The sequence below is a fragment of the Zootoca vivipara genome, chromosome 6, assembly GCF_963506605.1.
Source record: "Zootoca vivipara chromosome 6, rZooViv1.1, whole genome shotgun sequence".
NCBI lineage: Eukaryota > Metazoa > Chordata > Lepidosauria > Squamata > Lacertidae > Zootoca > Zootoca vivipara.
Genome location: NC_083281.1, coordinates 56,491,256 through 56,504,908, shown reverse-complemented (window position 1 = coordinate 56,504,908; position 13,653 = coordinate 56,491,256). Strand labels below are relative to the sequence as shown.

Here is a 13,653-nt window from a genome sequence, read left to right as displayed (position 1 = left end):
CTGTTCTTTTCCAACCTCTTCTTTCTCTGTAGAAAAGTGGATCATTGCAAAAAGGGGAGTGATAAAGTCTTGGAGCCCAAAGTGGATAAAAGTGTTCAGGAGTGCTCTGTTGAGACACTGGTAGTCGGAAGTTGCAATGCTCAATCGACTAGATCTGTAACCCAGTTAAGGATATGAAAATGGAAGAGGGTTTTAGTCAATGGATTGATTTCTGTTACTCCATTAAATTTGCATGTTGGGTAAACATTTGTGAGGCAAGAAGTATATGTTCTCGTTTCAGAAAAAATATTCTGCCAGATTAACGGGGAGACACCTTTTTCAGTTGATTAAAGTTTGTTATATATTTGATTTTGCCAATCAATCAAGTAGATACCACGGCCCCAATTCAGACCTGTTCAGGAGCTTTTTGGTGTTACATGGATGCTGGGACAAGCTGAATCATACTTGCAACACATTTCAATGTTCAGGGGTTAACAGGGTGAAGAAAGTTGGGCTTGCAAAGGACTGGATCCCTGCTAATATCTTCCCTGCTGGCTCTTTTCACAGGAAGGCTAGCAGTGCACAGCCTGCACCCCAGGGCAGGGTACCTGGACCCAGCGAGGCTGTTACTGAAGACACAGCTGGGTGCTTAAGCTCAGAGGGTGGCTCAGAGCCCATGAGCACTGGCAACGAGTTCCTCGACAGGGCCTTGGTCCTACACCTGAACCATTGCAATCGCTTGCTGCTGGTGAGTTCACAGTGAGGTTTCAGTGAAGAATTGGTGATGTCTTTCATTATGCAAGATGATTGTCCTTGCATAAAAATAAAGATCAGGAGGGCTTGCAAGAGCTTTTAAAAAACAAAAACAAAATCTATACATATAAAAATGTAAAAATTGTGAAATTCCATTTGACACTTTTCTCCGTAACCGCTTGACCGATCGTCCTGAAATTTTGACACAACGATCCAGGCCACTCCTAGAGCGTTGTTGGGGGCAAAAATCCCTCAAATCGCACACCTGCCCAGGTGCAGACCTGCTTTTCCACCAAGTCAAACAGCGCCCTCAAGTGGCGTAGTACCCTCCTCCACCCCCTCCCTTCCTGTGAAATCTAAGCCACACCCACAAACCAAATGACATCATCATCAAGCAAGCAACTGAAATACACCAAGGCAGCCATTTTATCTAGGCCTTTGTTTTAGGCCCCTGACAGGCTGCCAGGCCTCCACTAGGCCCGGGGAGGGGGATAACCCACAGCAACACACTTGGGGGCATGGCAAGGCGTTTTACTTTACCATTTAGCACCACTACCCCCCCCCCAAAAAAAAACCCACCAAAGAACCAACATTGCCAAGTGGAGGTCGGGGCCTGCCGGGGGGGGGGTTGCCACAGACAGCAGCACGGCCTTCGATTTATGTAGGCCCCTGCACGGCAAGGGGTTTTACTTTACCATTTAGCAACACTACGCCAACCCAAAAAAACCCCCACCAAAGAACCAACATTGCCAAGTGGAGGTCGGGGCCTGCCTGGGGGGGGGGGGTTGCCACAGACCGCAGCACGGCCTTTGATTTATGTAGGCCCCTACACTGCAAGGGGGTTTTTACTTTACAATTTAGCACCACTACCCCCAAAAAATCCACAATACAAAAATAAATATGACTTATTTTATGGGTATGTCTTATTTTAGGAGAAACAACTGATTGTAAGCCTCTGTGTCTTTTTTAAAAAAAACAACAACAACCATTCACTTTCTCTGCCCAGTTTAAGTCCTCAGATATTTGCAGTGCACACCCCCCACCCCATTTACAATTCCCTACCTTCCCCTTGCCACTTCCTGGGTTTTTTTATGGAACTGAACAACTCGGGTACTTCAGAACGCACCTTCTGTTGCCAGGCCCTTGCAGGGCCAGACAGAGGCCCGGCCCAGGCAGATAAGATAATGTGGCCCTGTTTTTAACCCTTTTGTTACTTTTTTCATTTTACTGATTGTGAATATGCAGACCGAGACCCCCTTTAGATTTGGAGGCCCGCGCCAAGTGGCCCATATGACCCCCCTCCATCTGTCTGGGCCTGTCTGTTGCTACAGGGCTATGGGGCTTCGCTATTTGACACCCCCTCTCGGGATTTTTAAAGTAGTTCTCTGCCTCCCAGGGCACATCATCACCCCCGATCCTTAATCTAAATATATAGAAATGCTCACGATGCGTGCGCAGGGGCCAATGTATGGAGATACGGGGGGAGGGGACAACAGAGGGCTCAGACAAAAGTAAATACTGGGAAATGGAACCCATAAACTGACAGCTCCTTCTCCAAGGCTGGGGGCCAATGTAGGAAGATACCGGGGGTAGGGGCCAACACTCCCCAGGGACAACAGAGGGCTCAGACAGAAGTGCATGCTGGGAAATAAAACCCAGAACCTAACAGTTCCTTCTCCAAGGGTGGGGGCCAAGGTATGGAGATACATGGGGGAGGGGACAACACTCCCCAGGGATAACAGAGGAAAGGGTATCCTACCGAAACACAGGGATGAGCCGGGGTGGAGGGAGGAGGAGCAGGATACGTCATGGATCGGGACAGGGTGGGGTGGGGATCACAGAAAAGAACCACAGCAACGCGTGGCCGGGTCAGCTAGTAAGGAATAAAAATACAATACAAATGAACATTTAAAAAAGCAGTACTATGAACAGATATTTTTTATTTTTTTTTATTTTTTTTAAAAAACACCCAACAGCCACCCACAATTAAAACTTTTTCAAAGCCATTTGAAGAAACGTAAGAAATAGGTGCGTGCCAAAACCCTGGGAGGGCATTTCATGGATGGGGCTCCACAATGGAAAAGGCTCTGATAGCCAGCCAGCAGGAACACCTGGAGCAAGGCCCTGTTAGATTAGCTCGGTATATAGGCAGTTTGATACCAAAGGAGGTCCTTCAATAACACTGGTCCCATGCCTTTTAGGGCTTCCTCATTCAAAACCAAGACTCTGAAATCTAGATGATGATGATGGACTACAATGCCCATCATTCCTGGGCATTGGCCATGTTGACTTGGGCTGATGGGAGTTGGTGCCCAACAACACCCAGAGTTGGTTCCCCACCACTAGAGGGAACCTGAGACTTGGCTCTTACCTTGGAACTCCTCCTCCTCGTCTTTTCTAACCATCCTGTCAGTCGGACATCACTCAAGTTGTTGAGTCCCAACTTTGATGCTGGACCTGCCCTTCTGTGTTGTTCTTGCACATGATACCTAACCAGGGGGGAGTAGCTACTTGTACTGAAGCCTTACCTTAAAAGGGTTCCCCATATGCCATGCACAGTATGAGCTGAGATTGACCACCTCCACTAAGAATCTTTCCCACGTGTATCTGATTCCTAGAAACTGGGCACTTTTGGGCCCCTCCGCTGCCGGGAAATGTATGCACTCGACAGGCTGGCGAGGGAAGCACAAGTCCTGGAGACGGTCTGCCGCTTAGCAGAGGAGCGAGCAGGGACAGCCAGCTCTGCTGAGGAAGGTAAGGAAGAAAGAGGACAGGTGTGGATCTGTCAACTGTTACTCTACAAAGGGTGTCTGCAAATATACAACAAAGCACGCAGCCAAGCTGTTTGTCTTTCTTCCATAGGGTAAGGTTGGCGTCCTCCTGCCTTCTCTTTGTAAGATACATTTATACCTGCAATAGTTGTTAGTTTTGCCCTTTCTCCCATGCTTTGTTTTTTATATTTAAAAAAGTTTTTTAAAGCATTGTGTCTGCCTTTATTCAATGTAACATTCCCTGAACCCCATTCTTTAAAAGAACAGGGTTTTTTTTTAGAGTTGTAAAACTAAATTGAGAATGGGGGAAGGGAGGATATGTTGACCTTACAGCTGCTAGCCAATCAGAGTTGTGCACAGCCATTTTCTGCAGACCTTTGCAACTTGAGCTCATCCTGCAGAGGAATGGGTACAGCTGCCCATAAATATGGTGAGCGTACTTTCAGAGCATTGTTGACTGCTGTTTTCAATGTACATTTGTATAGGATACTTTGCAGGGGAGGGAAAGTATGACATTTGTGGAGTTTCTAAAAGTAAGACTGGTTCAGGGGGAAATGTTCCTCCTGGTGTTAGCATCATAACCAGAGGTCTAAGCTGTGTATGTGGTCTTTTTCTACTCAGTGGTACAGTTTTCTTCATGGAAGGAGGGAGTATTGCTCTTCTGGGACAACTGTGTGGTCATTCCTAATCTATACACCTGCCCTGTAGAAAAATTCCTGCAGACACTCAATTCCCAGTATGCGGCACGAATCAACGAACGCCAGCAAGGCCTGGCAGATCCAGGTGGGTGTGACTTGGACACAGGACAGTACTTACTATATGCTTTACTTCTCTCTCCACTGCCCCCAATTTCATCTTAGGTTCTGCAGTCTTTTTTTATATTCTATGCAATTCAAGCATGAACATTGTGCACCATCTATGCTTTAGCTAGTGATGTGGGAAGGGCAAGGGGGTAATACCTTGACTGCTAGAAGTCCTCCTCAGTCCCACTCTGGCTTTGACATTTCATAGTATCATACAGTTGGAAGGTACCTTGGAATCTATTTAATCCAACCCGAGTTTACCACCTCAAAAGTCAAATTGTTCCACTGTTGCAACGTTTACTCTTAGGAAGTTTCTCCTAGCACTTAGCTTAAATGTGTTTCCTTGCAATTTCCACCCATTAGTACTAGTCCTTGCTCTCTGGAGCAACAGAAAACAAGCCTGTTCCATCTTCTCTGTCACAGCCCTTCAGATATTTGAAGACGGCTATCATGTCTTCCCTTAAGCACACCTGTGTCTTTCAGGCATTCCTCATTCCACTTGGTTCCCAGCTTTATGTTTCATCAGGCATGGCTCATGTTTCATGTTGTCAGGGGTCCAGATGCTTGGGATTCTTTTATGAATGAATCTGGGCTTTCCTGAGTGCTGAATTCTGGGCCAAATATCCAATCCTATGCTTGTGCAGTATGCTTCTTTTATGAGGAAGGTGAGTATGGGTAGAGGACAAGGGTCGTTTGTGATGCCCTAAAATTCACTTTCATAAAGGAATGACTCCTAGGGAAGATTTGAGCCGTTCTTTGCCTTAGACTTAGTTCAGCACTTTTTGTATCGAAATATGTTAAAGGCTGACTGTACTCCAAATAACAGTATAACTGACCCATGATTTGTTTGATGGGGTTGATCTTTGGCTATGATTGAACTGTTGAGGGTGGTGGCAAAATGAGTGTAACTCAGAATGAACTCCTCAAAGCTTTATTCATATCCAAAGAGTGAACCCACCCCAGAACTTGTTTCCAAGTCCCTACCATCCTCCAGCCCTATTCAGAAGCCTGGGTGTAGTTGCAAAACCCTTGTCATATGATTGGTGCATATACCAAGTATTTGGGAGCCACCTTGACAGTGTTTTTTTTCCTGCCACAGTGTGTGTGAAGCTGGTGGAGGAGTTTCTCCAACGCAGACTGCCCAGGCGCCAGGGGAGCTGCCAGGCTGAGCAGATCACTGTTTTCCAATACTGGAGCCACTTTGAGGCTCTGCCTGTCTTGACGCTGGACTCTTATATCACGGAGTTGGCAGAGGAAGGTATGTTGCGTGACTTGTGAAGATTCATGGAGGGTTCCCACATGCATCTTGTGATGCCTGATAGCAGCAACATCAAGTGAAGACTTTTACATGTGACCAGACCTCTTGGCTCAAATGCCACTTAAAGGGTTTGATCATCACCCTGCCCATCACAAGGATGACTTTTTAGGGGAGGCTATTCCTTCTACCTATTAGAGAGAGGCCTGATTTAAAACCACATAAAGGGATCTTACTAAATTTGTCCTTAAGTGACCCAGGAGTTAATGCCAATCGCTGGCATTGTAATTCCTGCTTGTAGTTCAAGCAGATGCAGCTTGCCTTTATTGGAAATGTCCCCAAATTATGCAGTACTAGAAGTTAGCAATGACCAATGTACAAGATGACTGGATATATGTATATTTCCACCCACAATATTGTGCTATGTTAAATCATTAATGTTAGCAGAGGATAGAGAAATGGTGATACATCTTATTGCTGCAGTTAGAATGACTGTTAGTCAAAACTGGAAAAAATAAGGTTCCATCAATTATAGATTGACTATTATAAATTTGGGTTATAATGTATATGCATGATGGGAGTAATTTTAAAATGCTGTAATGATTTATATATTTGTTTTATGCATTTATTTAGTCGTTAATTTTGGATTGCTTAAATTTAAAAATTTCAGCCAGCCAACCAACTTTCACTCGAGAGTAGACCCAGAGGTCTATCTATTTCAGTGAGTCTAAGTGGGACTAACAGTGGATACAATTACCCTTTGTGTCTGGTCTTCAGCCTTCCCAGATGTATTCCTAAAAAAGAGTATTTAAATGAACTTCATAAATAAATAATGATATAGCTAACCATGGAGCTGGTTCTGCCTTCACACTGTAGTGCTGCTAGCACAGAACCTGAATTCTGATGACCAAGACGTGGTCCTGAAGGCCCTGAAGCGCGTTCCTGAGAGCCGGCTTCGTAAGGATGGGCTGAAAGCCTTAAGCCTGCTTCTTGTCGAAGGAAACAGCAAGGTTGTCGGGGCCGTGTCAGCACAGTTGCGCAACCTTTCAGAGAACCCTGGCTTCCGGGAACGGGTAAGTACCTACTGTGCCGGTCCTTTTGTTGGGAGGGGATTTAGTGATCAGGAGATAGCCTGGTTTCAGGTGCAGCTACACTACAGATTGCTAAAGCATGTTGGAAGCAGTTAAACTTTCTTGATTCCTCCCGAAGAACTCTGGGAGTTGCAGTTTCGTGAAGTAGCTGAGAGAGCTTTATTAGTCATTGGTTGCTGATTTCTTAGTTGGGTCTTTTGTTTGTTGGCATCCATCTGTCTCAAGAAACAAAAGGTGTGTGGTGTACAGAAAGGGGGCACAAGCAGGCTGACTGATGTGTCTTTCCCAGGCCCTGGTCTGTTACCTTGAGCAGCTGGAGGATGAAGAGGTGCAAACACGGATTGCAGCCTGCACAGCTCTGGGCTGCCTTAAGGTGAGGGCAAGATTGAAGCTTTTCTCAAAGGCCTGCTTTTAATATATTTACTGACATTCAGGAGTTTTCTGGGTGTATCTCATCCTCTGTACCTGATCATTTAAAACAAGACTTTGTTGTATGGAAAGGAGGGAAGCCTTCCCGGTGGATTGCACACTACAATGTTTGGTTGAGCAACTGTCTGGGCCGCAGTGGGCTTCAATATCCTGTATTTGTATATTGGTCTTCCACCTTATTTGTAGCTTTGGGTTTTGGGGTTCTGTTTAGAGAAGGAGCTAAAACTTGATAACATCACCTTCTTTTACATTTTCTTCCAATAGGCCAAGGAGAGTATTGAGCAGCTGGTGTACTTGTGCCAAACGGACAAAGAGGCCGTACGAGAGGCAGCCAAACAGAGCCTAATGCTGTGTGGTGAGTGCCCTTCCCTTCTTTTCAGACATAGTTCTCTCCCATCTTACCTGGGCAGGTAGCTCCCTTTATGACAGTGGTTGACAACCACCAAGGGACACATTCCCTTAGGGGCAATCCATTGGAGCTAAAGTCAGCAGTGTGTAGGGCCAGAGCCTGAGGTGGGTGGGGCTACCTTTTTCATTCTTTCTCTCCCCCCCCACTCTTCCCTCCCCCTTGCTACTCAACAGGCCACTCGGAAAGAGACAGATCACTTCTTCCAGAAATTTAAACCAGTAGGTTGCAGAGGGATTTGGAAACCAGGCTAAAGGCTATATGCAGCACACCCTGCCGGTTGTCCACTCCTGCCTTGTGGCTTGTTGAGGAGTTGGGCTGTAATGAAGCTCACTCTATACTAGATGGCTAGGCATAACTTCTCCTAGCCTGTTTGGCCATAGATTTATGCTCTTAAATACCCCATACCTATTCCTTGATCTCTTGCTAGTTTCCACAGCATAGGACAGAGCGTCCTCTTGACCCTACATTGCATTGAGAGTTGATTTGAAACATTGAGAGTGGGAAGCACTAAGCAGTTGTTGTTTATCATTTTGTTAGATGGCACTGAGAGAACCATCTGATTGGCTAACTAGACTTCCGGGTCATGACAGCAGCTGCACAGGTCGGGATGTTTTGGCCAGTCCATTCTTCCCCCTTCCCACTGTGCTGCATGCTTTATTGGTGTCTCTTGTCCTGGACCCTGTTGGTCTTTATCTTGTCAGGTCTTTTGTCTCAGCTCACTCCTCCTAGTGCGTTTGTGTTCTGGCTGTCTTTGTCACTGTTGCAAAGGGAATGGCACACCTGTTGAGGGACTGTGATCCAGATTACATAGGTACATAGGAAGTTGCCTTCTGCCAGGTCAGACTGATTGTCCATCTTGCCCCAGTATTGTCTATTCTGGAGTGGCAGTGACTCTCCCGTATCTGGCTGTGGTTTTCCCATCACCTACTTACTGATCTTTCCACTAGAGACGCCAAGCACTCACCCCAGGGATCTTCTGCATGCAAATCAAGTTCCACTTTCCTACCCAGACAGGCCTTTTAGATCAGGGGTTTGGCACTGAAAATGCCCCTATTTTCATGCTTCCTGATATCATCTCTTCCAAATGAAACGTGCCTTCCCAGCTAAAGGTGTCTTCTGATTTTAAGCTCGAAACACCTGGAAGATGAAGGGCTTCTCAAAGGCGCACTATTCAGGCTCCTCCTGCATTCCATTAGTGATGGGTGACTAACTTCTGAGAGCTGAAAGGGGTTTAACTATAGGGTTAGGATGATGGCTTGTTGGTGTCTTATGTTGTCGGGAATGACAACCTTCTTGTCATAGGGCATATTTCTTTGAATTGCACCCTGGGGTTTTCTGCTACCAATGGTGGGTGTAAAGGCCTCTTGCCCCCATCCCTGCATTAGCCAGTGTTACAAGGCCAAGCATACCCTTCACTGAGCAGCAGGACATCCTTTGCAGCAGCTCTCTCGAGAGCTTCTGCCTACACCCTTGGCTTCCCCTAGTGTTCATATGCTGCAACTGCAGGCCCCTGATTGGGAAGATAGGTTTCAGGGGGGAAGCTTGAACCATAGCTGCCAAGTTTTCCCTTTTCTCACGAGGAAGCCTATTCAGCATAAGGGAATTTCCCTTAAAAAAAAGGGATAACTTGGCAGCTATGGCTTGAACACACACCAACCGTTATCACTAGAAACTAGAAGCCCAGAAGCACTGGCACAGAGCTGGTTGTATTTGTTATGGAGTGGGGTGAGATCCACAGAATCTGGCATAGCACCCTGTAAATCTTCTAAAATGGAATGGAATCTGGACACGTTAATAATTTAAAAGGTTTTTTTGTGTGTGGGGTTACACCACCCATCTCACAGACCCACTAGCAGACCATTAAAGTGCAGCAGGAGGGGGTTGTCAGCAGTTGCATGCCACAAAAACTGTGTCAATCCTGGTGCATGAATTGGGGGGACTTGTTGCAATCAGGTCCTGCTTGCGGAGCTTCTCGTGGGCATCTGGTTGGCCACTGTAGATGAGTCATTGACCTGATCCAGCAGGCTCTTCTTATGTTCCCTTTCAAGTTTTGCTTAAAGCAGCATGCCTGTTGCTGAGGGTATTTATTTACAAGTTCTAAAGTACTGCAAACAAGCAAGGCCTCTCCTCCCTTCCAGAGGGGAGGGGTTGCGCGCGGGGCCTGCCTCTCGCGTTGGTCGGCCCCCTGCACCAGCCTCTCCCCACCGCGTCATACCGCTCAGCTGGCCAATAGGGCTCACTAGGGGGCGCAGTCCAGCTCCATTTAAACGGCTGCTGCGGCGGGGGATCTTTCCCTTTACTTCCTGCCTGCATTGGATCAACCCGCCCTCCCTCCCTTTAAATGTGCTTTGCTTTGAGCTTGCTGTGGACTTTGGTTGGTCATCTTGGTTGCCCAAGGGGCCTGGTAGGAGTTTTTTTATCCATTTGGCAAATTGGCACCAGCCTCTTAGTTTTTCCGCCTACCTCATAGCAATGCGTCAAAACTTTTGATATTGGCGGTTAGGCATTGGATTATTCAATATGTGATGTATCTGTGTTGTGTGTCGGAGGTCAGGTTAAGGCCATCACCTACCTCCTAGGGGTATCCCGTTAAGGGGATCCGGCGGTCGTGGACCCCGTCCGATGCCATACTGGGGTTAGGGCCATGGCACCACCCCCGGTGACATCAGGGGAAGCTTCCAGTTGTATTTGCATCAACAAGCTCCTCCCACTGTTCGTTAACCTTTAAGTGTCTCCACACCAGTCGGGTGGAGTCACGTGTTGTGTTCCCGTCCAACGCCTAAGCCAATACTACTCACATGCTATAACCAATAAAGTTGTGGCCTTTATTTACCCATTAACCTAAAACCACGTGTCCTTGTGTCTTATTTACTCCATGTGGGTGGCGAGCTATCAACGCGCAAAGATCAGCACAGGTACAAAATGAAGGGCAAATTCAAATAGAATAGTGCAGTCATGCCCCAATTTGAACATGCAGAAGAAGCAGGACAACAATTGTTCAATGACACTGACTCAGGACAGAAAAGGGCACCTGGAAACCAACGGTGTTCAAAAGCTACTAAATGAGCTCTTCAGATGCATCAACTGACCATTCCTACAAGGGAAAATTCTTGTCAGTAATCATATAGCCTCAACAGTTTTCATTGTTGGGTTCCCCAATTGGGGAATTGGGTTCACATTCAAGAAAATATGAATGGACCACCAGCATACATTATTGACCATACATTAATTTTAGAAGTGTAAAGTAGTCTTATAGATAGCCACACTACTGGTTGGATCACCCTTAGGCAGCCAAGCAATGAAGTTTTATGAAATTCGGTGGGGGAGGGAATCACCCATTTTCAGGCAAGTGTGTTGCCAAGGAAGATTACAGGGAAATTTTATGGTCTGACTCTGTAGACATGTGCAGGGCTGGGGCAAACAATATCCTAATTAACAGCTGATTGCTATATCTGCTTGCAGGAGAAGATGGGAAATCTGCTCATCGACGTCTAGAAGAGTCTCTTGACAGTTTGCCCCGAATCTTTGCCCCGGGAAGCATGGCCAGCACTGCGTTCTAAAGGGTGCCACGCAAACCTACCAGCCAGATCCTTTTGGGACCCAGACTTTGCATGCCACAGAACTTCAACCAAGTCACACAGACTGGGCTCAGACTAGTGTGCCATAGACTGGGCAGCTCTTTGCCCCTAAGCGCATGCACACACTGCAGTATTAGCATCACTCACACGCTGTCTTATGTGGAGGATGCCTTTTCCTAGCCCCAACGGCTGCTTCACTCATGGAACTAACATGAGTACAAGACACTGAGAGATTCGCTTGTTTTTTTCCTACAGGAGCCCACTGGGCTGAGGGATTGAGTATGGCTCTCTGCCATTCGCCAGGATCAACATGCCACGTTTTGGAGAAAAACAGCAGCTGAGCATTATGGCCATGGCAGACTCAGTTGCTAAAGCCATCTCCCATTTGAGACAAACTTGGAAGAATTTTTGTGTGTTCTTGAAGTCCCACTTAGTGTTCAACTTGTTCTTAGCTTGCCCATGTCATCCACCCTCTGGGGCTGTGAATACTGCAGGAAATTGGGACCAGGTATATTCTGCTACTGAGGAGCTGCAAACTCCTCTCTCAGTTCTGAGAGGTGAGGGGAAAGAAAGTGCACAACAGTTACAGGAGGGAGTTTCCCACCTCCCAGTGAAGGAGGAAGAAAGGACAGATTGTTTTTAACAGTGGTGCTTTGGCAGATGGAAGCAACATGGGTAGACAAACGCTGCCACTTCTTTGGCTATTTTATTATTTTTATTTACACATTGGGGGGGGGGTGTTGCAGACAAAAGTCTTTTCTATAAAATCTCTATAATTTTATCTGTATATCTACATAGATATATAAATATATATAATGTAATTATCAAGAGGTTTCGCTAATTTTGACTTTAAGCCTGAAATAAAAAGAAGTTTGAGCAAGTGAGTTTGGTGTACGTCATTTTGTGACTGCTACTGTGGAGTTTCCCCTTACCAAACTGGGAAGGAGCGAGGTGTTGTGAAACCTCAAGGGGTCAAAAACGCCTTAGGTGACTCAAGTCAACAAAGTACAGCATTGAGGCTTTTCAGTGGTTTTACAGGTGGTGAAATAAAAAGGAAGGTGGACTGAGCTTCTTTCCAGAAGTAAAAGGGGAACACTGAAGACCACAGGCAACAAGTCATCCTTGTCCTTCCTACAGTACAGAAAACAGAAATGGAAACCATTATTCATCGATTCTCAATATTCATACCCTGCCTTGTTAAATACAGTTCTCTGAATATTATAGATAAAAATGGTAAAGGTACCCCTGACCATTAGGTCCAGTTGCGGACGACTCTGGGGTTGTGGTGCTCATTTCTCTCTCTAGGCCGAGGGAGCCGGCGTACAGCTTCTGGGTCATGTGGTCAGCATGACTAAGCCGCTTCTGGCGAACCAGAGCAGCACACGGAAACGCCGTTTACCTTCCCGCCGGAGTGGTACCCATTTATCTACTTGCACTTGATGTGCTTTTGAACTGCTAGGTGGGTAGGAGCTGGGACTGAACAATAGGAGCTTAACCCGTCATGGGGATTCAAACCACTGACCTTCCGATCAGCCCTAGGCTCTGTGGTTTAGACCACAGCACCACCCGCGTCCATAGATGGATATAAATCAATACAGCAGCAAAAGCAAGCTGCCAAATTAACAATCTTAAAGATATTAACAGTGCAATCCTACATATTTTTAGTCAAAAGTAAGCCCAAGTTCAATACAGCCAGTTGTGACTCCAAAAAGCTCCTACACCCAGAAACTAGCATAAACATGTCCGCCTTAACCTAGAGTCACTGGGCAAAATGAGCTCTTTATTGAGGAAAGCCCCAGGATCTATGGATGTAAATTAAAACCAAGGTTGTTCCTAAATTCTTCCTTGGCTTGTGACATCAAAATGATGTGTCTTGAGACCCCCAGCTTGAATGGATCCCTTTAGCATAGAGATGGGGAACCTGTCTACTTCCAGAGGTTGCTGGACTATCATAGTTTTTGACCATTGGCCGTACTGACTGGGACAGAGGGCATTTAGCCATCTATCAACACCTGGAGGGCCCCAGACTCCCTCTCCCTAATGAGGAATATTTCACTTCTGTGAAAAACCCAGATATTTGCCCTGTATCATTGTTTCGTTGGAGTTTATTGTTGGCACATCCCTGGGTTTTGTTTCCACATGGTTACTTTGCTAAAATGTATTGAAAGTACCCTAAGCTGCTTCCCTAGCCTGCCACTGAGATGAAATGCATAACTTTTGAATTAGGCCTAGTGTCTGGACTATACCACTTCAGGTTGACGTTCCTGTGATTGTGTAGAGGTAACCGCAGCTTATATGACGGTTTGGTTTCAGGGGTCCAGGTGCAAATGTAAAATAACGTAAAGCCAGGAACCTCTGGAACTGCTCTCCCCATGACCATCCCTACCTGTCTATCAAAACAAAATAAAAAAATCCTTCGAGTAGCACCTTAAAGACCAACTAAGTTTGTCATAGGTATGAGCTTTCGTGTGCATGCACACTTCTTCAGATACCTGTGTGCAATGCACACGAAAGCTCATACCTATGACAAGCTTAGTTGGTCTCTAAGGTGCTACTGGAAGGATTTTTAATTTTGTTTTGACTAC

General features: G+C 46.1%; 1 protein-coding gene across 9 annotated transcripts in view; it reads left to right on the top strand.

Moving 5' to 3' along the window:
• Window positions 1–11,952, top strand: part of RIPOR1 (RHO family interacting cell polarization regulator 1) — a 102,884-nt gene extending 90,932 nt beyond the window's left edge. For 8 of the 9 annotated variants that reach the window (XM_035119712.2, XM_035119713.2, XM_035119710.2 and 5 more), the window contains 8 exons: window positions 547–727; window positions 3,351–3,486; window positions 4,125–4,286; window positions 5,406–5,564; window positions 6,438–6,634; window positions 6,942–7,025; window positions 7,346–7,436; window positions 10,953–11,952. In XM_035119712.2, the coding sequence (XP_034975603.2) occupies window positions 547–727; window positions 3,351–3,486; window positions 4,125–4,286; window positions 5,406–5,564; window positions 6,438–6,634; window positions 6,942–7,025; window positions 7,346–7,436; window positions 10,953–11,050 (1,108 nt within the window). In that variant the 3' untranslated portion in view covers window positions 11,051–11,952. Of the gene's footprint in view, window positions 1–546; window positions 728–3,350; window positions 3,487–4,124; window positions 4,287–5,405; window positions 5,565–6,437; window positions 6,635–6,941; window positions 7,026–7,345; window positions 7,437–8,027; window positions 8,092–10,952 lie in introns of all 9 variants that reach the window. The other variant, XM_035119708.2, reaches the window with a different exon arrangement.
• Window positions 11,953–13,653: the final 1,701 nt, after the last annotated feature.